At 41.0% G+C, this 26,860-nt stretch overlaps 1 protein-coding gene across 14 annotated transcripts in view; it reads right to left on the reverse strand.

Moving 5' to 3' along the window:
• Positions 1-26,860, reverse strand: part of ZMYM2 (zinc finger MYM-type containing 2) — a 64,925-nt gene that overhangs the window by 8,148 nt on the left and 29,917 nt on the right. For 8 of the 14 annotated variants that reach the window (XM_083608978.1, XM_083608973.1, XM_083608972.1 and 5 more), the window contains 11 exons: positions 19,109-19,259; positions 18,019-18,134; positions 9,812-9,928; positions 8,177-8,327; positions 6,238-6,410; positions 5,404-5,569; positions 4,776-4,810; positions 3,853-3,982; positions 3,598-3,713; positions 1,345-1,522; positions 179-304 (listed from right to left, as the gene is read on the reverse strand). In XM_083608978.1, the coding sequence (XP_083465104.1) occupies positions 179-304; positions 1,345-1,522; positions 3,598-3,713; positions 3,853-3,982; positions 4,776-4,810; positions 5,404-5,569; positions 6,238-6,410; positions 8,177-8,327; positions 9,812-9,928; positions 18,019-18,134; positions 19,109-19,259 (1,459 nt within the window). The remainder of the gene's footprint in view (positions 1-178; positions 305-1,344; positions 1,523-3,597; positions 3,714-3,852; positions 3,983-4,775; positions 4,811-5,403; positions 5,570-6,237; positions 6,411-8,176; positions 8,328-9,811; positions 9,929-18,018; positions 18,135-19,108; positions 19,260-26,860) is intronic. The other 6 variants (XM_083608967.1, XM_083608969.1, XM_083608968.1 and 3 more) reach the window with 1 other exon arrangement.

Here is a 26,860-nt window from a genome sequence, read left to right on the forward strand (position 1 = left end):
AATGACCAACATGTTTGTAGATTGCTCTAAGCCATTGCAAAGGCTTTGAGTCAGAAACCATTAACACATTAATAAAACCAAGACATCCATGTGGGGAGGAAGGGATGAAAATAAGCGTTAAAGAAGTTGGCCCCATGCTGGCATTAATACTATCCATTTTAAAACTGAGTGTACAAACCTCTAGGAAAATCAACCTCAATGTCAAGGTCTGGCTCATATGGAATATCAGGCAAGCTTTCCTGTGTTTCTGTTTTACAGTTGGGCAATTCTGTCTCAGTTATTACACTTGTCTCAGTTATTACACCTGCAATTAAAGAAAGGCAATGTAACTAATGTGTGAACATGAACAATGGGTCTACTCTGAGTAAATTGTAGTCGAATACCACCCAGTATATTGGTTTTATTCTATTTAACAGGATTTATTATCCAAAAACAATATAAATGATTCATTGAAAATACCAATCAAGCCAAACTTTAAACCCTGTCCTAGGGCCTAAGACTAGAAACTTAGCTCCAGAATATAGCATCCATCAGGAAAAAAGCATTGTGTCTGGGAAATGGAACACACAACAATCACTCTTTGCTCATACAGTCCACTGAGGGAAGAGAGGGAGGTTGTCATCTCAAGAAAGTCCTGTATATATATCAAGAGGGTGAAGAAGAAAGCCACAGGGCCAGTGCAAGTCAGCTGTCACTCAAATCCTAGTGCATGCGCACTCTCCTGCAGTCAATAGTAGTCAGGAGGGCAGAACAGGGCAGGGCCACTTTTCTGACATCCTGTCACCACTGCTGCTGTAGCTTCCTTAGGGGGGCAAGCAGTGAGGTTGGCACAGCGCAAATGCACCGGCGGGAGCACTGGATTAGTTCTGCTGGTGCACTGACACTGCACTGAGCTCGCTACCACCTCCACGCTTCCTCTCTCGGTAAGCCACAGCAATGGTGGTGAGCGGATGTCAGATAAGCACTCCAAACCCTGCCTCTAGTGCAATGCATCCTCTTTTCCAGAAGGGAACCCACCCCTGTTGAAATAGTCCCATGTCACCAAGGGAGGGAGACCACCCAAAGTCTAGGTATAGTTGCGCTATGGATGTCCACCTTCCATGGCCCTTTGCATAATACCATTTTATTCCCATCCAGATCACCACAATTGATATAGCCAGCCATATCAGCCACAAACCCCAAATGGAGAGGAGGGCAGGGAACAGAACTGTCTACACCATCCTCGCTATTTATTTATTTTTTACCTCTCCGAACTTGCAGTGGGAGTGGGTTCACCACATAAGCACTGAGGACAGATTCAAATTTGCCAAACCAATAATAAAAAAACCTGTTACCAAGACATACTTTTGAGCTCTTGAGGTTCCACTTTCTCCTCTTTTTCAGGCATCTCTTCTGCTACAGCCTGTGACTCCTCCTCAGCCTTCACAGGACTGGAATTTGTTTTGTTATTTAGTTCTTCTATTGCTTCAAGTATCTTCTCGCTGCTCTCCAGTGTGGTGGGCAGAAAAACCGGAACTGGTACCTAGTATAGGAAAGATTAAATCATTAGTGACGAAAGTACCGCTAACGCCAAGAAAGCAGAACTGGAGTAAGTCCTCACAGCCATTTTTCCGAAGGAGAAACAACCAGTGGCATATAAATGTAGGGACAAACAGAAAAGGAGAAATAACTCACTTACTGCACACGCACCCAGGGGACTATAAGCAGAAGGCCACAAAAACAGGCTGAATAATATATTTAAAGGCACAGCATTAAAAATAAAAAAGCCCCAAGGCTTAATTCTGTCTCCCACTTCACTTACAGTGGGTGGGCTCTTTAATTCCACATGCTTCCATAAGCACAAGGGGGTGGGGGAGGATGTGATTTTGTAAATTCCCCCTTTCTTCTGCAGCCTCCCATGCTATTTGAGCCAAAAGCTCTGCAGAAGATGCGGGGGGGGGGGGGAGGACACAGTGCAAATGCACCAGTAGTAACACTGGATTAGCTCTGCTGGTGCAATGTTACCTCCCCACTCACAGAGGTCTCCACTGGACACAACTGGATACAGCCCTACGTTCTCCAGAATCTCAACCACTCCTATAAAAATAGGTTATTTCTGGTATCCCCATTTAGAGGGATAACACAAGAATACATTTCAGTATATCAATGTTAGGGTGGTGGAAAAGATATGAATGCTCTGCATTAATTGGTTTATTTCCATAAACAGGTTAGGTAAAGGTAAAGGGTCCCCTGACCATTAGGTCCAGTCGTGGCCGACTCTGGGGTTGCGGCGCTCATCTCGCTTTATTGGCCAAGGGAGCTCGCGTACAGCTTCCGGGTCATGTGGCCAGCATGACTAAGCCGCTTCTGGCAAACCAGAGCAGCGCATGTGTCAGGGGCTCAGGAGCAGGAGCACAGGGGAGAGAGGAAATGGAGAGCGAAGGGGAAGAATCCGAGGGCAGCGTAGGGGAGTATGACAGTGGCCCGAGAGATTCCATGAGCTTCTCCAGCGAATCAGAAGATTCCCAGAACGGGGCGCCGACGGTCAGGGCAAGGGGGGTCCCAGGGGGGACGCACCAGAAACAAGGAGCCAGCGGGGAACCCCAAAGCAGCAGCGGGGGATCAGGACCAGTTTCCCCACCAGAGCGTAGTGGGGGGGAAGAGTCACATGTGTCAGGGCCAGCGTCTCCTCCAGCGGGGAGAGAAAGTGAGTCAGGGCTGACCATGCCTCCAACGGAGGGGAGGTCAGTTGCAGCTAGCCCCCCGAGAGGGGGAAGCAGTGACAGCAGCAGTGAAACGGTCAGGAGGAAAGTTGTTGGCTGGGCGCGCGCGCCAAGTTCAAATGTACAGGCGCGGGGGACAGCAGGAGACCCGGATGGGGAACCAGCTCCTAAAGCCCGCCGGAGGGAGGGGGAAGGCTCAGGGGATTCAGCGTCAGAAGAGTCTAGAAAGGGCGAGACCCCAACGGACAGGCGGAACCAGAGGCGGAAAGAACAGAGGAAGAGGTGGAGTAAGGCTAGAGTCTTAAACTGGTGTCTGGGGGGAGGAGACTCAGACGGAGCATCAGCGGTCTGATAGTTGAGACGCAGAGCTGCACGCTGCGGCTCTGGAAGTGAAACTGAACTTCAATAAAGACTTTTGTACTTAACAACGAAGCAGCGTTGGTCCTTTGTGAGCTGGGACCTCGGGCGGCTCTGACAGCATGGAAATGCCGTTTACCTTCCCGCCGGAGCAGTACCTATTTATCTACTTGCACTTTGACGTGCTTAGGGCTTCCTTATTACTTTCCTACCCTTGTATGCCTCACTTATCTCCATGTCTGACCATGCTGCTGGTTTATGGGCATGCAATAGGAGGGGCACAGCTTTCTGTAGAAAGGCATGGTACAATTTATTGAAATGATAAATGCATTTCGGCAATAGAACAGATGCCTGCGGAGATAAGCATATTTAAGAGAGTGATCTGTTGAAGCCTAGCAGCTGCATATGACATCTCTTAAGAGGCACTATCAACTCTTCTTAACAGATGATTTCCAGTAAGAAAATTTAGGATTACTAAACTATATTCAAAGCATGCAAAATACTACAAATTTTAGAACAAGGCTGAAATCTGGCTTACTGGAACAGGAACCGTTGTAGGAACTGGAACATTTTGACTACACATGTGCATAGGAACAGGTACATACACAGGAACTGGAACAGGTACAGGGATGTATTCTTTTTCCCAGCCATCATCTGAAACAAAAGACAGTATGCAGTTATAGACTAGCACGAGAAGGGTAGCATACAATCATGAGATTATAATTGTATTCCTCACAAACAATGTTGCAAAAGAAGGCAATTGGACAGCCCGTGCTTTGACTCAACAGTTTACCTGTCTGACAAGATTTCGTTTGCATGTGAGGTTTACAGTATGTTGCTTTAGTCATTGTCAGAGGTTTGCAAAGAACTGCTTTGTTCTTCATTTCTTTATTTGGTGTTGGGGAAGGAGGTGGTGCCGATCCCTGCGAATAAGGACATCAGTCAATATTAGCACCCCCAAAACAAAAGAAAGACCCCTGACAAAGTTGGGGCAATAGCCTAATCAGCTGACACTGAAATTTCTTTAATACAGGATAAAGCTATAAATGGCTGCTTCTGAGAGCTCAAAATGGATTTTCTATAGTGGTGTAAGAGATGGAACAAGTCTAGTGGGAGGTACCACAAAGTCCAAGCCCGGAAGGGTCTTTCCTTTTAGAATAAAGCCTGCATTCTAGTGGACGTGGAGGAGAGTATTCAGTGTTCTAGACAACTGGCAACAAGTAGGGAGGACACCATAAACTCTTTTACATCAGTAACTCTCTAAAATCAACCTGTGGTATCCAGCACAGGGCCTGAGGAGTTCCACTCATGCAGTGAGACTACTCTTTCCTCCCTGCTCAAAGGTCCTCTCCTCCAATCTTCTGGAGCAGATTTTGAGGGTGCCTGAGGGGCTGCAGGGGAGAGGAAAGGGAAGTTCTGTTCTGCAAGCAGAACAACATTGTTGGATACAACCAAGTACGCATTAAATCGCTGCTGAGTTTGCAGGATCATCACAAGTTTCCTATATAATCATTAACCCACAACAGCTTGGCCCACCCAAGACACTTCTCAGAAGTGTCATGCCATAGAAGTTGTGCTACAGAAAACATTGGCAGATGGCCAATATAAGCCTATCAGGAGTTTTATTGTGAGCCAAAATACCAAAACAAATCCCCACCTATATTTTGTGGAATACAAGTACAATGAACCCAGCTATACAAGCTGCAATTTACTTACTGTGGTTTTTGTTCGGGGGGTTTGACAGCCCTGATCTATGAATGAGAGAAGAGAAAATTAATATAGTGCCATTTTTCTTATGCAGTTGTTATAGAAGGTAAAACCAACGTTTTCAACCTGGTTGCACGACTACAGTAATGAATACCAGCCATGATGACCGTTGTTCTGCCTTTAAGGTTGGAGGGACCATGTGTCTGAATGCCAGCTGCTGGACTCACAAGCAGAAAAGAGCTGTTGCACTGAGGCTTCCTATGGTAAGCCACAGTAAGAACAGGATGCTGGACAAGGTCGGCCACTAGACTGATCCAGGAGGCTTTTCTTATGCCCTTAACATTGTTCAGCTAATTAACTGATTCTCAAGTAGCAGGGGATCCTCCTAAGAATGGGGAAAACTGTGAGCCTGCTTTCATTTTTTGAAAAGACTGCCCATTTTTGTCCACTGATCATGCAGGCTGACATGCTGAGCTCTAGGGTGATCCCTGCTTATCTGTGTGCGCTATGTTATTGTATAGACGGCTCCAATGCTTTATCTTAAAAGAGCTCTTTTGGAAGCTCATACTGCTTGACTTTCCTGAAAGTACATCATCTCTTTTTTATTCTGTGTTGTTAGTTACGGGAAGTATCATACCATACTGTAAGTTTTCTGGTCCTTTCTGTGTTGCCATATTAGGTTCATTTTGTTGACAGTAGAAACGTAGAAGACAGTGCTGATCACAGAAATGCTTCATCTCTCCTCTCCACTGGACTTTCTCCCTAAGAGTTCCTTGAGTTTTGCAACAGTCGCACCTTGCGGCCTTAAAAACAATTTCAATGTTGTTAACTAAGAGAAAGAATTACCAACATACATGTGATATAAATACTATTCTAAAAGGTGTTTAGACTGGGCAGCTGAAAAGGGAAAATAAGTAACAGTAATACCTTTGAAATATTTTTAAACAACACAGTTCTACTGTGAAATTCCTTCCCAGGGAGGCTTACCTGGAGCCTTAATTACATATCTTTAGGAACCAGGCAAAAACATTCCTCTTCTCCCAGGCTAAAGGCTAATTAAACGATTGATGGCTTTTTAAACTGTGTGTGTGTGTATGGAGGGGGAAAAGCTATTTTGTTTGTTTGTTATTAAGGTGTGTATTTTTGTGTTTTTATATTGTACACGACCCTGTGATCTTTGGATGAAGGGTGATATAGAAATTTTATTATTATTATTATTATTAATACTACAATAAAAAGGACCAGGCAAAAGCACAGTGCCTGGGAGCATTTCTCCGGGAGCTTGCATGTTGGCACATCTTTAGGAAGCCGTAGTTTGGTTTTCTGTATCATGCAAACCAAGTTATAGCATGTTATGTGGCTGCACTTCTTTATTTATATGCAGCATTTGGATCAACAATATTTTGGATAGTTTATCTCTCAATCTTCATTTCTTTTCAAGCTTTTGAATACTTATGGAATACTGCATTACCTTATAGTACCAGTCTTGAAATTTTCTACAACACTCTTCACTGCAGAAATCTCTTACTACTCCATCAAGTTCCTTAGTTGCTCCTTTTTTACAGAGCTGAGAGCAATAATTGCAAGTGACGCATCGTAATCCTAACCGCCTTGCAAAATCTTGTTTGTACAGCAGCTTGCAACCTGGAAAAAGAAAAATGACACAGACAGTTGATGAAACCTATATGATATGGGCCTCTGCCATGGGTGTCCATGTGCACTGTATTTAAACCTATCTTTAGTTGTTGCTTGGATTATTTTTAAATCTATTTTTCATTATTCTCTTTTTTTTGTATAGTTTGAGATGTGAAAGGGGATTGAAAAATGAATAATAATACAAGATAAAATATATTGATCAAATACTAAAAAACACTGAAAAGCTTTTGCTCAATAAAACTTTTTTTTTTACATTAAACTTATCTAAACATATCTATATAAGATTCTCTTCTAGCAGAATACTTCCTTAAGAAACAAAATGTAGCCATGCCCCTGGCTGAAGTGGATTTGTATAAACAGGGGTTTTATCACAGAAAACAAAATTGGCTCATTATTTCATATTCTAGATGTCCATCTGCTTTCAGCTGAGGTTGAAGTACCATATATAACTTTTTATTTTATTTTTTTGCAGTTCACTGCTCCATCTAGTGGAGATGTCGTGAACAAATCCACACATTAGAATTGCGTCCCTGGTTTTATTTTGCATAGGTTATAGGTTTAAATAAAGGTGCTTCCTAGCCATATATGACAATCCAATAGCAAAGACATTCAAGGGCTTTAGACTGTTTTATATACCATCTCAGCAAAATTCCCAAATAGTGGTTGGTCTGTATGCTCAGAAAATGAGAATACACTCTGAAACCTCAAAATCCACTTGCTTTTTAAAGGCCACCTTGATCTTGCTGTCCCCCCCCCCAAAAAAAATAACAACAGAGAAAGGCCAGCTTTTTTGCACTGTGTTGCAAAAGATGCACAAACCCCCAGGGCCACTCCAAGATATTTGCTGCCTGAGGCTAAAGTTAGAATGGTGCTCCTACCATACCATGTACAGAAGCTGACTGGACTAGCAATTAATCCTATTGAGGTGAAGGACAGTTCATGCAGCATAAACAGTTCTGTCCTCCAACAGCAGGCTACAACCAGGGAACCAGGAAGAATATCCTGCCACTGTCCCCTAAACATTTGCCACCTGAGCTGGCCATCTCACTCTGCCTAATGGCAAGCCCTGTCTTGTCCTCTGTTCTTTTCCCAATTTCCCAGATAATGCTAGCAGGTGGGGAACGAATGTGGAAAAACATAGGCTCAGGTTTCCTGTATCAGAAGCTGCTTCTACAGTATAGTGTGTGTGTGGACATTCAGTGGACAAGAGTTAAGGGATTTTTGTAGCATGTGATGCAATTTGCTGGTCTATATTAGATTTTGCAATGTACTAGACGTGCAAAATCTAAACAAAAAAATATATTCAATTGATTCAAGCAGTAGTACACTGGTGGTGGAATCTAACGCTGCACAAATGGACTCATGCTCACACAAGGAGCCCCCCCTTCTCTCGTCCTCCCTGCAACGCCCCCAAATCTGCACCTAAGGACCCTCCACAGCATGTTTTGAGGGCAAGCAAAAGGCTGCAGGGGGAAGGACAAGAAGGCAAAACCTTGGAAGTCCATTTGGCTTCCATGCGGACAGCATTGGATATTGGATGTTGATATTACTCAGCCATGAGTCTGTCTAGGTATCAGATGACAAAAACTACCTCAGATCAAATAAATGGCAGGCTACGGCCTACTGGCTCCGTCAGTTAGGCCCCAGACACATCCCAAATTGGTTCACGTGTTTTTGTAATGTTGAAATACTTAAATACTACGTTTACAAATGACAATATTGGTAGCAATATGCACCAGAGAGACACAACACACCTTCACTACAGAATGGTCTCTTGATACCAGAAAATTTCACTGTTTCATGCAGAGTCTTCTCCTCTTGACAGTATTCACAGTATGTTACTATACAATGTAGTTTCTTATAATCATCAGAACAAATTTTACTGCAGAACTGATACACTTTGTTCTAATGGAAAAAATATCACAGAAGATAAATGGGTAAGTTAGAAGACTTCAAACAAAAAAAGCAAAAAGATACATTAGCTTAAGACATTTTATCCAAAGAAAATAAATCCTTATTCACGAGAAACTCTACCCTTCAGGGAAAAGGCTATGTGTTTGTTTTTTAAAGCAAAGGAGACTCCGCTTGACTATTAGTTCTTTAAAATGTCAAATCATCCAACAATATCAACAATATGACATATTAAGGCATTTATATTTTGACTAATAAAAGTAAGAACTGTGGGTTTTTTTAACCAAGGATTGGGCAATGTTGCTTGCTGGGCACAGTTGCCAGATCAGCAAAAGCCATTCTATAGGAATACAGAGGGCAGAGCTGTTTCTATGTATTTTCAAATTAATGTTCTGCAGATAACTTGCAAAGCAGACTTTGCACACCTACAAGTTCCAGCAGCAGTAAGAGCTCCAGCTGGTTGGAAGAACTAGGGTGTCTTTGTCCATTCCACCCCACTTCCTAGGAGCAGGATAAATAGTTCTCCACACTCCTCTCAGAATACCACAAAGTATTTTACGTACAGCCATGCATGCACAAACAACATTTTCATGGGAGGAAAACCAAAGGCTGCAATGTGAGCAGGGCATTGTTTTCTACATTGGGTTTTTCTCCCGTCTATCTAATAATTTAGAATACATGGGTGATTAACAACTTATAAGAAACAGATACAGTCATGCCTTGGGTTAAATACGCTTCAGGATAAGTATTTTCGGGTTGCGCTCCACGGCGACCCAGAAGTAACGGAGCACGTTACTTCCGGGTTTTGCCGCTTGCGCATGCGCAGACGGTCAAAATGACATCATGAGCATGCACAAAAGCGGCGAAACGCAACCCACGCAGACGTGTCTTACGTTCTATTCAGGATGCGAATGGGGCTCTGGAACGGATCCTGTTCGCATCCCGAGGTATCACTGTACTAGAAAACAAGACACTGTGTTTAATCATACTGGTGACTGAGAGAAAGAACTGGCAGTAACTGGAACTGAACCATAGGTGTCTGGAATGTGTTGGTCATCAAGAATGTATTCCTTTTCTTTTGTACTAACAGTTTCCCCATGAATCCAACAACTCACACATAATTTGAACAATAAAATAAAATTGGGGTGAAAGGTCTGGAGCTGAAATTTCTGCAATGCTAGGTCTGCCTTCTTAGGGAGGGTTTTACATAGCTGAGGCACCACTATAGAAAATGCCCTTTCCTTGGTAGGTATCATAGTGTATCTCTACTAACAAGTGAATTTTAAATAAGGTCTAGAAGACCTTAAAGCATGAATAGGCTGGTAACATTCAACTAGCATTATTAAAGAAATATTAAACAGCGACTTGGGTGATAGGCTGGTTGGGCTATAAAGATTTTAAATACATCAATAAAGTATCAACAACATTTAATGTTCAATACAAGAGGTACATATCTCAGTTTGATATAATTTACTTACTTCCCATTCCAGTACTTCAGGCTTTGAGCAGAAAGTATTTTTGCAATAATTGCATTTCAACTGAATATCACTCGGAGCCACAAACTGGCCATTGGTTGAAGACTGTACACTAAGAGTCTGAAAAATATTTTTAAAATATACAGATCAAATTCCTCCACTGTTAAGACACAGTAAAAAAGTGAGAATCATAGCATTGTAGAGCTGGAAGTGCATTATTGCATTTGTTAAAAAGAATTAGCGAGAATATGTGCTATTATGAAGAGGGTTTTCCTTGAAACAGCTTCTGCTAAATTTCACATCCTCTATATAGGATCATTCAAAGTTTCTGAGGCTTACTTTTACTGTTTATACAGTCAACAATGGACATGACAACTCAGAGCTACATAGAGAAGCAGGTGTCAAAAGAGCCTCCAAAACAGCAACAGCAAAAAGGGACAAGAGGGATGGAGGAAGCAATAATAAATATGAACACTGGGTGCTCTTTGGCTTCAGTCCAGCTGGGGAAGGTTAAACCAAAGGCTTCGCAAAGAAGGGAGAGAAAGGTATAAGGGGAAACACAAGAGAATGAGTGAAGCTGTGCAAGAGAGAACTTTAGGCAGCAGGTGGTGATGGAAGAACAACATTCTCTAGTATAAATATATCAGGAGATAACAGTAGACAGATGAGATGGGGCAGGCCCATGGAGAAAGGTGGAGAAAGAGTGTGTGACGTCTCATGATCTAACTCCCTCTCACTATGTCATTGCATTCACAACCGTTCACTGTGCTCAGCCTACAGAACCCGTTTGGTTGCACTGCCACATGAACACAGAGATACACATTCACACACACACACACACACACACGAGGAGGCATTAAATCATAATCATTACTGTCAAGGAAGAGGTCTTTAAGACAAGATGCCAATGAAATACTAGTCAGGTCTATGCACTTAATTATTACAGTTATTTACATCCTGCCTTTCAGGGCACAAATCCTTCCAAGCAAATTTACAAGAAACATAAAGAAAGATTACTAAAAGCCACATTAACAATATTAAAATATAATACTTCCTGGAGACCCTTCACACGGGGCACTTGGTGGCAGAAGGCCCTCTGGGTTGGGGGCAACTGGAGTGGTCCTAATGAATCCTTTGCCTAGCTAACCTCTTTCTCCTATAATGCTTTCCAAAGAGCACATGGCCTTGAAGTAGAGAAGAAAATTCAGCTGGTGCAGAAGCAGATATGAAACCTGTGGTTGAGCTAACCACAGTTAGGCAGGCCTAAGGGCCTAATTTGGCCTGTGAGGCCCTTCTTCCCACAGCCACAGCCCCTCCACCTGATGTCTTACAGCTGAGGTGAAGGGAGAGACCAACAGCACAAGCGCACACATGCTCCCTATCAGCACAACGTCCAACAAAGAGGAGAGGAGGACCAGGAAGAGAACACCTCACAAAAAGGGAAGGCAGGCTAATGAAAGACACAGAGTTGATCTAGAACCCTAAAGGAACCCAACTGTCTTCAACCACAGGCAGGGAGAGTTAGCTGGACAACAAGATGACTCCTGCCCCTGGAGAGGTAGCAAAAGGCTTTCTGGACCCTGCCTGGCCTGTAGTCAAGCTCCATCCCACATCCCTTCAAAAGCCGACAAAACAAAGGGAGAGAGAGGTTGAGCAGAACCACCCATAAGTACAGGTAGAAGCAACAGGGAGAAACCCTTTCCACAGTAAGCATCTAGATAAGTCAAATCTTCCAGAAAAGGCTACCCCAAGGTCTTCAGACCATCCCAATTGATAAGAGCAAATAAAGACTGTATTTGATGGGTGGTGGTGATGATAGTGAACAGCAGAATCAAGCAGACAGTACTCCATTAGCAAAGCACACAATGTATGTCATTTGTCTCTGCAGCCTGTGTATTCCTTTGACTCAGTCTCCAGCTCCAACTCCCATTAATTTTCATTTAGTGCATCTTTTAAAAATCCAAACAGAGTATCACTAAAGATCAGTTCTCTCCAGAAGTAGTTCTGTTTGTGATTTAACTTTCAGGTGCCACTCAAAACCTACTACTTTAATTTTATATCAACTTGGACTGTGGTGAGGGAATAGTGCGGGGTGGGGTGGGTGATATCAATGGCAGAATAGGATGTGTATTTAACTGAAGAGCAACAGGAGGCTTGAATGTTTGAGCCAAACGGTAAGCCACATGGATAGGACCTTTGGGACCACAGAAGCTCTGAAGCCTTTCAGATATCACCTAGACATATATACATGTAGCTTTAGAATGCAGAGAGGTGTTAATAAAGTTGAAAAGTGGTGTGTAGCTACACAGGTTAACACAACATTTCCACTGGGAGAATGTGGGGTACACAAAGTCATTGGAAAGATAGGTTTCTAGGGATACACGTCTGATTGGTTTGCAAGCCTAATTTTATTTGTATTAATGTGATTCTGACATATCGTCTAATCTTACAGATATGCTAAACTCAACATGGTGCACATACCTGCAACACCCAATTATCCCAAATTGTGGAACAATGGAGTCAACAGGAAGCAAGCGTGTCTGAACACCCCAAAATGCAATCGGATTTCATAGTTTACATCAGTGGTGGCCAAACTTGGCCCTTCAGCTGTTTTGTGACTATAATTCCCATCATCCCTGACCACTGGTCTTGTTAGCTAGGGATGATGGGAGTTGTAGTCCAAAAACAGCTGGAGAGCCAAGTTTGGCCACCACTGGTTTACACCATATGGGAATCATTTATATACACTCAGCAGTTTTAATTCAGTGTACTGAGAATTAAAACCAATGCAAAAATTGCCTATTTTGTTTCTTGCATAACCAGCTATATTAAGTGAATGCTATATGTGTAGTTCTCATACTTGTGCGTAGCAGATCTGGCTTAAGTTACTCGCTTTGGAGGTATAACATGAGAAAACTAATTGTTAGCTACTACTTCTGTGACATAATGTTGGCTAACTTGGAAAATATACAGTGGTACCTTGGTTTACAACCATAATCCGTTCCGGAGGTCCGTTTGTAAACCAAAACAGGTTGTAACCCAAGGCATGCTTTCGCCAATGGGGCCTCCAAAAAAAAATTCCGGGTTTGACGTGTTTGTAATTCAAAACGTATGCAAACCAAGACATATGCAAACCAAGGTACCACTGTATCTGACCTGTAAATTTTCCATCCATCCAGTGAAAATGAGGGCAGTTCACATCTGCAGATTGCCTTCCCTTTCCATCGGATAAGAAGCAGTATTATTAGCCAGCTACATCATGTGAGAGCTGTCCAATTCTTCCTTCTTCATATACGTAACAAGGTCACCCCAAGAAATGAACCGTGTTAGGACAACAATGCAAGCAGCAAAAGAGGTTGAGTAGACTAACCCACATACACAGTTTGGATCAAATGTGGGGAGGGGGAATTAATCTACCTTGAGCCCTTAGAGGTAGACTGAAATGTAGGCTAGAATTGTTAAAAAAAAATAAAAAGTAGTAAGTAAAGCACAGCTAAAAGGCGAGTCTAGTAGGTACAGATAGCATGCAAGAAGGCCAAGAACACAAACTGGTTTGTTTCTTTTTACTGTTTTGCTCAGTTTTCAGATAAAAGATGCATCTGGTTTACATGAAAAAGGAAGCAGCCAGGGTTACAGGTACAGATAGAGATGTAGGTCAAACATATTGTAGCCATTTTGAAATGAACTATCAGTGTGTACATAGATACCGATACAGATTTGCAAATTGAGGCTTCAGTCTTGGTGACTCAGAAAAGCAAGAGTTTGCCCGATTCTATTATAAGCAAAGGTATATTCCACTTGATGGAACTTCTTTCTGGAATATTCTAATAACTTTCCAGGACACACGACCAGTTTATATGTTAATAGGCCAATGTCAAATCTGGAGATGAAATCAGGTGGCTCCTTACACATTTTATTATTAACTTGGACAAAGTTTTAAAAAACCAGTGAAGTTATCAAGTTTGTAAGAAATGGATACAATCTAGTCAAAACTAAGCTGTATTAAGATTGAGTCACTCTCCTGCTAAAGATGCCTAAATCTTTCCCACCAAAATCAACAGGGCCTTTTCCTTTTCTGAACTTGTTTTATTAAATTTCAAGTATAAAAAACATACAAATAAACCCCCACAGATAAATACAGCATATCATGTCTGAACAAATTCAATTCTCCAATAAAAGTGCCCATCAAATAAAGCACCTTTCCACAGATCGTCATGAGAGGCTGGTATTCTTTACCCGTGTACTTTTGTCATGGCGTATCTAATAAAACTGAATCAAACAGGAAAAAACTTGTCAGACTTCTTGTTATGTCTTATCACTGTAGTTTGTTGGTTAATTTTTCCATCTGAAGGCCTCATAATTATTGAAACCAATTTCCATTACGCTTGTGTTTAGCTATCTCCAAATTTTAGTTATAGTTAATCTAACTGCTGCTATCAGGTGAGTAATCACTTCAGCGTTATGAAATATTTTTATCCAAAAATTGCTAGAACTCTGGGCAGGAGGGCTACATATAGAAAAGGGAACCTAATCTCTGATAATTTGATAGTTGACTGCATTTGTTTTGGCAATCCTACTTAACAGAAGTGGGTGCATCTACCAGCAGTGCAGAAGTTTTTAATGCATTTTTAAGTGCTCAAGCAGATGACGAGAAACTGAGCTTTACCCCGCATGTGTTCCCAATGAGTACTGCACTATTATTGCACTCAGGACACAACCCCAAAGGGCCTTTAAGGAAGTTAGAGGTTTCGTTGAGGTCTGGACCAAAATAGTCAACATTTTTGACAGAAGGCCTTTATCCAAATGATTTGTGGTATAAATCAACTTTTCAAATCGTGTCATAGGTCAGGTAAAGAAACATGTAGAACCTGATGGATGTTAATCCAATTATATGGAATCTCAGACAGTTTTAGTTGTGTGAAGAAAACAGCTGAGTTCTGCCCATTTATTTAATTGCTTGCTAAGCTTTTCACTTGCCATTTTATTTAAAATAATGAATAAAAATTTCCACTCCCAGTGAACAAACCCCTTGGTGGCATCCAGGGCTAAAATGGCTACAGGCATTGGATGGTTTTGTCCAAAATTAATGACATTCAACATTAGGCAACTGGGTGTTGTCAGGTGAATTCTTTAACAATGATGAATACAGTTAGATATGATCACAGCCCATCTTTTGACCAGGGTGTTTAGTAGAGGCATTTATTTAAAGGACGGGGTGATGTGGTTCAATGGATTCAAAATCCTTCAAAAGTTTAGGAATCATAACAATTTGCAAAGTATCTGGTATTTGCCTGTTGCTTTATTTGTTTAAAAATGTTAACAATAAAGAAGCCAATTGGTCTTGGAAGACAACATTTTAGCCATCTGGCACAGGTGGTTTAAATACATTTAGTTTTCTTAATGCCCACTTGACCTTCTTCAATAGAGAGGAGTTGGTTTAACATTTTTCTATGATTAACTGTGGAAGAGACATTTTATCTATAATTTAAATTAATTAATACTCCTCTGACCATTGCCTTAAGAATTTCCTTTGGTGGCCATTCAACAACTACTGACTTGTAGTAATCCTGAATCCATTTCCAGTGGATTATTTTCCCAGATCAAAGAAGTGAACAAAGGAATATGATCAAAGTGTGCATCTTCCCACGGTTGGAGGAGTGGACCCAAAAGGACCACATCTCTGAGATCAAGAGGTAAGCTATAAGAAAGTGTCCTATTAACTGGAAAAACAAGTGTAATCATGTTAACTGGAAAAACAAGTGTAATCATGTTAACTGGAAAAACAAGTGTAATCATGTTTCTCTTGGTGGAAGTTGTATGCATCATACAAAAGCATATTTTTTTCAATAATTAATATAGCAGAGTTTCGGTAGAGGGTGATGTATTTTTCCCTTTAAGTATTTTTTTACTTGTCAAAATATTCATTTAGTATGAAATGAAGATCGTCTCCGATGGCCATCCATTCCTGTTTAAAGGATTCTTGCTATAAAAAAGTGTCTTTTTCAAAAAGAGTATTTGCTGTTTATCGGGGCAATACACTGAACCTATAGTTAACCACTTCCCACAATTGTTGGCATGTACCCATTAGTCCCATACAAGTAACAACCCATCACCTACAACTTCCCCTTCCCCTGAAACTCAATGAGTTTCAAACGCAGTGGGAATCAAAGGGGAAGGGGAAAACTCCCCACTCCACGGATCTAACAGTACAGAAGTTAGTGCTGAAGTTTTATGCTGAAGTTAAAATGATTGTTTATGCAATGTCAACAGAATGGTCACATAAAATCCCAAACTGAGCAGGTTCCATCTGGGATAAATTCTGGCCATTTCTTCTTTGGGGAAACCTTTGTCTCTTTGCCACTAGGTCAAAGCTCTCTTGATCTGGATCCCTGCTTTCTTCATCAGCTTCTTGTGTTCACTGCTCCAATTCAGGCTGCAATTCCAAATGCTGTAAAAGCTTTCTAGATTCCATTCTGGATTACTATTAACTTACAATGGTAACTCTAAATCTCTGCATTAAGTCATTTTTTACCAAGTATTTGGAAAAACGCACTACAACATCCCTAGGGTTCTTGCCTTTTTTTTGTTTGGAACAAAGTGAACTGTGTAGGTTTTCTATATCCCCCGGTTAAAGATTCACCTCGGGAGCAGCTGACAGATCTGTGCTATAAAAGCTTCTTGCAAACTTTGCTTTCCAGGTTCCTCGTGGATTCCCCCTGGCCCTAATATTCAGGCAGCAATCTTGATCCTGAATGTCTTCTAGCTGTAGCTTTAAGTCAATTTGTGGAGGTTTCATTACCTCAGTGGCGGCTTTGTTCTTGAAGCTGAGTTCCATTGCCGTGCTTGCTGTCACTGAGATCTCTGCTAAGTTGCTTGCCTATTTAGCAATGTCACCTCTAAAGAGTTGGAGGACTTCATCCAATTTCTGGTGAGGTTAGGAGACAAGGGTTGCCATGGTGCTGGACTCCTTGATATCCATATTTTTCCTTCCTAAATCTCATTCTGGGGTAGCTTTGGGAAGCAGAAATGATGGGGAAAGTAGGTCCAAATATCTTTTCTGTTCCCATGCAGCCTATGTGGCATATCATATCTGGGAATCTTTTCTTTTTTCTTGCATTCATAGCTAACAATTGCATACTTAAGACTAATAATCCCAGGGCACAAAGGGTCATCAGGGTTAAGAGGCCATCTTGCAAAGATGATTTTGCCATCCTCCAAATTTACAATTTCTATTTCATTTACAGAAAACAAAGTAGGCAAAAGGTCAGGAAAGCAACAGAGGCTCGAGACCCATTCAACATCAAGTCTCACTGGCTTGTATCAAATCTGGATGGTGTAGACACAAGCACATTTGGTTATTTTAAGTAAAACTGGCATAACATTCAAGAATAAGCAGCAGGCCACTTGGAGGCCACTACCAAGTAGCATAAACAATTGCTCCCTCTTTTCTTATTTAAAAACACTTACTGCTTTTAAAATGGAATGGGGATTAAGGTATTCAGAACTCTGTCGCCTAAAACTATGCAACGTGAATACATGGCAGCCTTATTACATGTACGCTGAGGCTTCAAATGTCACTCATATGGGATGAACAGCCAGCAAACAGTGCATTGGAAACCAATCCAGTTGTTCTGTGCAGTGTAATTCTTAATCTCTCAAAGAAGCACAATTACATAGGTTGCCAGTCAATGCCAAATTAAACATTCGGTTTTTCTTGCAGCCCAAAGGAGAACTTAAGCGCAACTCTCACTCACATTGAGATAAGATATTAAAACTTACTCCCTGCCTCTCACCAACTTCTAAACATGGGATGATATAAATGCTTTCTATTACAGTATGCAGAAATGACCCAGGAATTCCTGTGGTTATCTGAAACTAGGTTTAATACACAGGGTCATAGTTGATCTTGTGTTCAAGTAACCATGGGTTGTCCCAATGCAGGTGGTGACCTGCTTACAATCTCACTTTTCTTAGTGCAGGGGAATGGACATTCAAACAACTCTCACCATAACTCTGGAAATTACTGAGAAGTGCCAAAATTTGACCAGGTACATTAGAAGCCCCACTTGTTTAAACGCGTATTCATAAAGAGTAGTTTTTAACAATGAGTAGGTAGCAAATTATTTAATATGAACATACTAAGAGCACCTAACAGGCATGCACAGAAAAATACATATCCAGGGAGGAAGAGATTTAACACAACAGCTAACCTGAAATTTAGCTACACAACTCGAACTGCAAAAGGTGTACAGTATTCCATCAGGCATTGTGGCTTGATATTGAGGTAAACAGTTTCGCTTACAAAAGTGGCAAACAATCCCCATACCTAAAAGAAAAATGTAGTTTACAAATAAAATAAATGCAAATGTACAATGTTATGAATAACAAGTTGGCGTTTCTCAAAATCTGCATCAATGGCTGCGTTCATATCATCTTATCTTGGCTTAATAAACTGAGTATTTTAGCTGGGAATGCAGCCTCTTTGCTACTCAAGCAATCAATCCAGGAAATCTCTATTTTCCCACTTTACTTGAACCAGGAGACTACAGTTACCAGCTTTGGAAGACACCAGGTGTTCTGAAGCTAGAAACTATAGTTTCTTGGTTCAGATGAAAACAGAAACTATGGTTAATTATAGGCTTCCTAGTTTACTCACAGTGTTGGAGGAACAAATGAGCCATGTAGCATCTTGTTCATATCATGGCATTGTAAGATGATCAGATAATCATCTGAACCAGGCCAATGTGAAAGCTCTACTTAAATAGTTTGTTTTTAAATACAGATATAATTACAAACACTTTTTGTGTAAATCATGCCTCCGTGTATTATTTTGGTGGGGTTACAAAAAATGTACTTGCACTTTTTCAAACAAATTCAACCAATTTTTAACCATCTCCATCTATTTTGCAAGGAAGAACACAGACTGCACTTTTGCTAGCAATGTGTGTTCTTTGATCATGACTCCAACAATATACCTCTGTCATAAAATAAAAGCTTCACAATGAATTTAAGACAAAAATAGATGAAATGGAAGAATTAAGAGTACATTTTTTCATTATAAAGAAGTTGTAGCTAAATATTAAAAGTCTAAAGGCATCAATCTTTATAGCTTTTGTATGTGACCGATAAGCATTGCTAATGTTATTTTACGTGCTAAATGTAATCTAGGCATCAACTAATTTAAAATAATTTTCCCCCCAAAGGAAAATCAGATAGAAAGCATAAGTGAAACAAGAGTCTCCTACTTCGGATATATTATTTTATCATCATGGATGAAAACACGCCAACCTTTTCACTTACTTTCTGATTTTGCATGTTTTGATTTGTGTGTGTTCATGCATGCAGTTGAGCAGTATGGCTCCATATGTCCATTAGGTCCTATGCACTGTGTCATGTCAAAAAACCTGCACTGAACTCTGCAACCAGTACAAGCTGTTAATTTGCCATATTTCTAAAAAGCAAATAATGAAAAAGTAAAAATAACATTAGTTATGACTCAATCAGATTGTCTTATTACAACAGGCATACAGGAATTTTCTAGTATCCTCTCAAAAGCTCAGCTACTGTTACAGCAAGGCCAAGTCACCACACACAGGGTCCCTATCCACATGTATTTTACAGAATGTAGAACCCACATACAACAGAGATAGCACCCACCCACCCACCCCATCTATGCCAGTTCCACCTCATTAACATGCATTCAACATAATCTGCAAATTGTGTCTGCTTATGTGGAGCAATCTGCATATAGGCCTGCCCATGCTATTTTTATTCCAGAATGTTTATGGGCAAGGATGACAGGACTTGGGTTCATGTGTGCAGTCTCCATGTGAATGTAAAGCAGGTTTAGATTTGTTTTAATCACCTACCTAATCTATGTAACTTAATTTGCCCTTTTCACAACTGTCATACACTGAGTTAACATCTACTATAACCACTGGCTAATTAGGTAGGAAATGATCAAAGGCAATTAATTTATTTAGGAGGAAATTCAGTTATAACCCAATATGAACTGACTGACTTGCATGTAAGGGAACAATGTCTACAGGGGACAAGACATGCTTCATTTTTCTACCATGGGGTAGCCAGGATGCTACCCCGCCAGATGTTGCTGGACTAAAGCTCCCATCCCTGATCACTAATCAAGCTGGTTGGGACTGGAGGAGGAGGAGGTTTGGATTTGATATCCTGCCTTTCACTCCCTTTAAGGAGTCTCAAAGCGGCTAACATTCTCCTTTCCCTTCCTCCCCCACAACAAACGCTCTGTGAGGTGAGTGGGGCTGAGAGACTTCAGAGAAGTGTGACTGGCCCAAGGTCACCCAGCAGCTGCATGTGGAGGAGCAGAGACGCGAACCCGGTTCCCCAGATTATGAGACTACCGCTCTTAACCACTACACCACACTGGCTTTCAGACTGGTGGGAGTTACAGCCCAGCTACAACTTGAAGTCACCATACTGGGTACCCTGCCCCATGGTATCTAGTATTATGGGAGCAACTCACAGTACCATGTGAGTAATTTCTGCCTCTGCAACAGGAGCCTCTAAAACCTGCTTTTCACTCTGAAACCACCCAAGAAGTTTTTCCCACCAAGAGAAATGAGAGGGAACAATCAAACCTAAACCTTAACTTGATCAGTGGAAAATTTGATCTTATTTGAGTCTTCTTTAAATACCAATCAACATGTTCTAGACTTTCTTCTACAAAACGCAGCAAAGTTTCAGACTCATTTAATCTGAGTTTGCGCTTGCTTAGACAACCCATGAAAGAGAAAGTCTTCCTTTAAGATTAGTCAGTCGCTGTAGTACTGCTGGTGATTAATGGGGAATCTAGCTAGAACAGCCATGATTTCATATCTGTACTGAGGATGTTCTGACAGTCTCAAAAGGCCATCTGCTGGCAGCCTTGCTATCTGAAAGTTGATTTACAGAAGCTGCCTAAATAGCCTGGAGGAAAACGTCTGCTTTCTAGACAAATGCTTTCTTTGTATTAAGTAAGATAGGAATTTAACTGTGTTTTGTACAGAAACACAGCTTTGAAACGTGCAAAGGGTGTTTCCATAACCATTCCTTAAACAGTACATCCTCTAGCTGAAAATCAAGTCTTTCACTAAAAAGGAGCAAGATCTCTTGGGATCTGGAGAAGCAAAGGGAAGCAGAGAGGTTGGTGGACGAGGCCTTCAAGGACAGAGCAGCTTTTCATTCTCAAGGCAAAAGCTCCTCTGCAGTCCTAGGGAATCTTGGGGCATGAGGACAGCACTCTAAGAGGAAATGTTCCATTAGAAGTGACTTATTACTGAGGGGCTAACATATATCCTGTCACAGTGAGAATATCCCTATGGGGACAGGCTCCTTGTTGTAGGTAATTCAATCATTAGAGACCAAGATACCTAGATTTCTGGTGGATACAGTGACTTGTCCGCCTGGTATGAAGGTTGCAGGTATCACACAGTCTGGCAAAGTATACAGGGTGGTCCACATTGGCACCACTGACAGGGGAAGTAGTCATATGGTCCTAGAAGTCAAACTTAAGTTGCAAGGCAGGAGATTGAAAGTCAGGGCCTCCAGCAGTCTTCTCTGAGATCCTACACATGCAGGGCCAGCTAGGAAAGCCAAACTGTCTGAAATATGTAAATGAGACAGTGGCATAAGGCATGGGTGACTGAACCGTAGCCCTCCAGATATTGCTAAACTATAACCCTCATCAACCAGTGGCCAATGGCCAGGAATGACGGGAGTTGCAACTCAGCAACTTCTGGTGGGCCATGGGATAGTAACTGCTTGTATAGGGAGTTTAGACTTGTTAGCCACTAGAGAACATTTTGCTACAACCAAAACTGTAGATTGAATCAGAATGCTAGTGCTTAACAGCAAGAATGTGGCAAAGCAGTTTTTATACTGACGCCTTGGGGAAAACCAACAGGAGCTATGAAGCATCAGTTTCAGGATCCACCACTCCAAGGGAATGAGGGTGATGTTTTTGATGACCCAAATAGGGGTGGGGTGGAAGTAGGTCATGCAGAGGGGAAGGAGAAACTTATTGATCAGCTACTGAAACTGTTGCGGTCAAGAAACTTATTGATCAGCTACTGAAACTGTTGCAGTCAAGTCTGTTTCTCCCTTGCTCTGTCCAATGGACTCCACTGTAAAATACAGTGCCGGCACAACAGAATCTCTCCTCATAGAAAATAACCAATGTGCATCCTCAGTTCAGTTGTTTCCCCTAGACCTTTTATCTTCATGAAATGGCTACAAGTCACCCAGGTCCCCTCCTTTTATCTGAAACGTGGAAGGCCTCCTCTAAAAGAGTAACTTCAATTTGTAATGGGATAGGATGTGGGTGAAATACTGAAGTTCCATCTAGCAGAAATGATGGTTGGAAATTTGAACAAGCAAATTTCTGGGAAACTGCCTGTTCTGGAAGGGGGAGTCATATCACTCATGTTTGCAGTTTGGAATGCATCTGAGTCCTCCTCAGTTCCAGGATACCTGGGATGTGCCAGTGGTCCAAAATGCTTTTTAACAGTCTGGGTTGGTAGGCGAACTGCAAAGACCATCCAGAAACTTCAGTAGGTCCGTACATTGATGGATTTGCACCACTATGATTATAACATTTATTTTGAAACAACTTCATTGGTTACCATGATGTTTCTGACACTAATTTAAGGTGCTGGTGACCTTTAATATCCAGAATAGTATGACTCTCATGGGCAACCTTTCCCTTTTGAACGACCCATCATCACCCATAATTAAGACTGGCTAAGGAAGCACAGACCCTTATACCAGTGGTCGCTGACATTAGGTTGACATCTATAAGAAACACAGTATTTAGTGTGGTGGCTTCAGAATCATGAAATTCCCTCCCCCGCAAAATGGTATGGCATGCCCCTTTCTGGTGTAAACCACCTTACATTTAAGCACACTTCTGAAAGGCTAGTTGAGGGTTCTTAGCTATCTGTGATATAGAGGGGAGTGAAACCTCATCCAAACCGGATTGAGCACCACCTAGCTGGGCAGACAAACCACCCCCCAACAATATTCATGTCTTCCCTGTACCAAGTTTCAGTTACTGGCCCTCAGCCACTACAAACCCAAGCACCGCTCACAATTCCCACTGCCTCACCTGGATTAGATGAAAAGGAGATGTAAAACTAGGAATCATCAAAATACTGGTGACCACCAATCAGTTCACACCCCCAGATGATCTCTCCCAGTGACTTAGATGTTAAATATAGGGACCATGTAGTAAAACGTACCAGATAACTTTGTTTTCACAGTTAACTTATTTTGTTTTGTGGGACCCACCTTCTTTACTTGAATCTATGTTCCCTTTTTTTTTTTTTTTGAACAATTTTACTTGTTTTTATAACTGTATTGTTGTAACCCGCACTCCAATCTTGCGGTAAAGGGTGGATAAGAAATATTATAAATACAGCAAAAAGGCATATGAAAGTTAAGTTAGATACAGCAATGAGCTTTTGGAAGCAGAAAGAGTTGAGAAGATTAAAGGAAGGGGGAAAGTTGCTTACTAAAGGAACAAAAGAAAAACAAAGGTACAAGCAGTTTTGTAAGTAAGGGGATGCCTTAAGGTAGGAAAAAAGCCTACAAGAAGAATACGAATTAAGCATTCAGGTGTTACTTTTAGGGTTCACAGATCTAAACAGCAAATAAAGTAAATTTACCACTCTCCTGCAAGACTCATTTAGACATCTTTAGAAGCATCTGACTACAGAAGATACCTACTCTAATCTATGTATTTGAATTTCAAGTAAATTAAGGCATTGGGCTCTTTCATCTCTGTTACATTACTGTTTCGTGTGCCTTGAAGATTAATATTATTTACTCGTTCAAGCAGACACATGACATGTTCATTAGAGCATTCCTTCTTTTACCACATTTCAGTTGCTGCAAGTTCCTTTGCTCAAAATGAAAAGCCTACCTTTTGGCAACAAAGTTTACTTGTTTGATTCTATACAACTACCTCCTCTGAAAAGCGTGACAGATAAGCGCTAACAGTTAAAGTAGCAGCAAAGAAAGTAAGGAGCAAAAACTAAAAGGACATGCCCTGAATTATCAACCACTGAAGAAAAAGAGACAGAAATCATTGAGGTTTAGCTACCATAAAGCAATGCAAACAAAACATTATGAGTCAATTACAGACAGCAGCCTAAACTGCCATATTCTGTTTGTGGTCTAAGTGCTGTTTCATGAATTACTTTGCCAGATACAGTATTAAAAATGTTTGTATTAGAAAACCCATGTGCACTGCAGTGTGTGTCATTCCAAATACACAAAAAGATCATGCGACTGGATTCTGGAAACACATACCAGAATAAAATCTGTAAACTGCTTCACTCACTTATCTAGTGCAGACACCTTTACTGACGCATATATTAACACATAGCCGTAACGTCCATCAAGAGTGACTGGTTAGCAGCTGAAGTGTAAAGAGTGAATGCTCATTCTCAGCTGTATTGCGATAGTATCTATGGGCGAACTCAGCAAAACCCTCACAGCGATTGACATAAAATGGCAACATGTTCCTTGTGTTACGAAAATGCATTCAGCAAGGCATGTTGAATCATCTTTATAGCATCACTTCCGCAGCTCATACAGGTCCTGGACTTCTTGGAGGAACTGCCTCTCCAACCCATCACCTAATCACCTGGAATTTTAGACACTTTCTGTATTTCCTTTTTCTCCAAACCGCCCCCCCCCCCATGTTTTTTGCTCCTTTTAGATTCAGTGGCTAAGGAAGCAGTCTGCATGTGTTGTGTGTTTGAGTTTTAGAGATAAAATTGATGTTACTTTCCTCTAGGCCTGCTGGATTCTGAACAGACTCCTGGACCTTTAACAACTGCATGGCATCTTCTCAGTGACAAATATGGGAAAAAGGAATCAAGACAAAATGTACCTGGCAAAGTTCTCCAGTAAAGTTGCACAGAAAAAAAACGCCTGCATAGCGCAAGACCAATGCAGCCCTAGGTTTCTGTTATGTTGCAGCAGTGCTTTCAGACCTACAATAGCTGGACATCAATGATACAAATGGATGGCCAGTTGAACTCATGTTATCATAATTGAGCTTCTTTCATTTATTTATTTATTTGCTTCATTTCATATCTTCTTAAATACTGTGTAGTCTTCCACATTTAACCTTCATTTGTTTCTTCAGATTTTTATTTTTATAATAAAGGGTCTCATCCAAGATTTAACGTTCCGAGATCTTGGGCAGCATGGTAGTGAAAGGCCTCTGACAGACCACAGAAAGTTCTAGACCAGGGGTCAGCAAATTTTTTCAGCAGGGGGCCGGTCCACTGTCCCTCAGACCCTGTGGGGGGCCGGACTATATTTTGAAAAAATAATGAAAGAATTCCTCTGCCCCACAAATAACCCAGAGATGCATTTTAAATAAAAGGACAGATTCTACTCATGTAAAAACACACTGATTCCTGGACCGTCTGTAGGCATGATTTAAAAGGCGATTGGGCCAGATCCGGCCCCCAGGGCCTTAGTTTGCCTACCCATCTAGACAGTCAGAAAACACTGTACTAAGAGCTAAAGTTCTGACTCCATGTAAGCCGGCATCACTCTGGGCTCGAGAGAGAGGAAGAGCAGTAAGTAAATAAGCCCTTGTCTGTGGCCTACTGCATTGTCAGATGGTCCCTGAGACCATACAGAATATAAAGCAATGTATTGGAGGACTTTCCTAAAGCAAATATAGTGGCAGAAGCATGTTAAGATTCTGCTCGCTTTTGCACTTTGATGTGGCTATACTGAAAGCACAAGGTGAAAGGAAAAGTTTTGCTAAGCAGCAAACTGGCATTCCTAGGCTTGCAGATGTTCCATGACAGCTTGAAATGATATGTAACCAATGCAAATCTACTGCCACATAGCAACCCATCGCTTCTCCTCATGCATTCCAGTATAACCATGTGAACACTTGGAAGGAAGTATGCCTTCATATTCCAAGTACTTTTCTCACATGGCACCCATGATGTGGGAAATTATGTCAGTCCTCAAAGAACAACCAAACTAAAATAATGGTCTCTAAATTCAAGTTGTAAGCACTTTCAAGCTATTTATCCATTAATTCTGTGTTACTAAAGACTACCATAATAAAATTGCACAGGAAAATGTTGAGAGAGACCAGAACGAGTGGGAACTGAAACAACTACTTCAAGTAAGTTATTTGTGGAAAAAATTATTTATTTAAACAAAATGTTAAGTAGGTACAAATATTATGTCTATCAGTTTTCCTACTACATAAAAACCAAATATTTGTTAATACAACTTTTTTTAGTAGCAAAAAGCAAAGGCAGTTTTGCATAGCCTATTGCGTTTAGGCTAAGCTTTAGGCCCAGACCAAAAATTTCAAAACAAATGTTTCCAAACGATTGTGTTTTAATATTAAGTGTGAAAATAAACATATTTAACAATACTCACTTATAGTGCCCATAGTTGTTTGCTAATATAAGGTATAGTTGTGTTGATTTTTAAGTCAAAAAATTAAAATACTTAAGATGCAATCAGTTTACATTCCTTTATAGTAATTTTAAATCAGAATAAAGCTAGTTCACAAAATGCTAGACAGAGGGTCCACTACCATGGTTCCATCCTTCTATAGTGAAATCCCAAATAATATGTAGGTTATGCTTACACAGACCCCAAAAGCCATCAATTTATCAACCATTCTAAACTATGAATTTAAAGCCAAAGCACCAATCTCTTGGTTATTTTTTAAAGTATAGAAGTAACTTAGCTTTCTCCATAACAAACCATTTACAATCCAACAGAATGATCCATCCCTTTCCTACACATGGGAAGGGTCCCCAATACACCACTAATACACTCTCCCCCACCTGGGCCTTGCACTACTGCATATGGAGCCAGGCATACTACAAAATGCCAAGGCATTTTACCTGCAATGGGAAGACTATAAATATCTCCCATAGCCAGAGAATCATCTTCCCATGCAAGCTACTCACTCTTGGACAACAAACAGCTTATGAGTGGCCCCAAGGGGGACTGAAACCACTAGACTCATTCAAGGGCCTT

The sequence above is a fragment of the Podarcis filfolensis genome, assembly GCF_964270895.1.
Source record: "Podarcis filfolensis genome assembly, chromosome: 4".
Lineage (NCBI taxonomy): Eukaryota > Metazoa > Chordata > Lepidosauria > Squamata > Lacertidae > Podarcis > Podarcis filfolensis.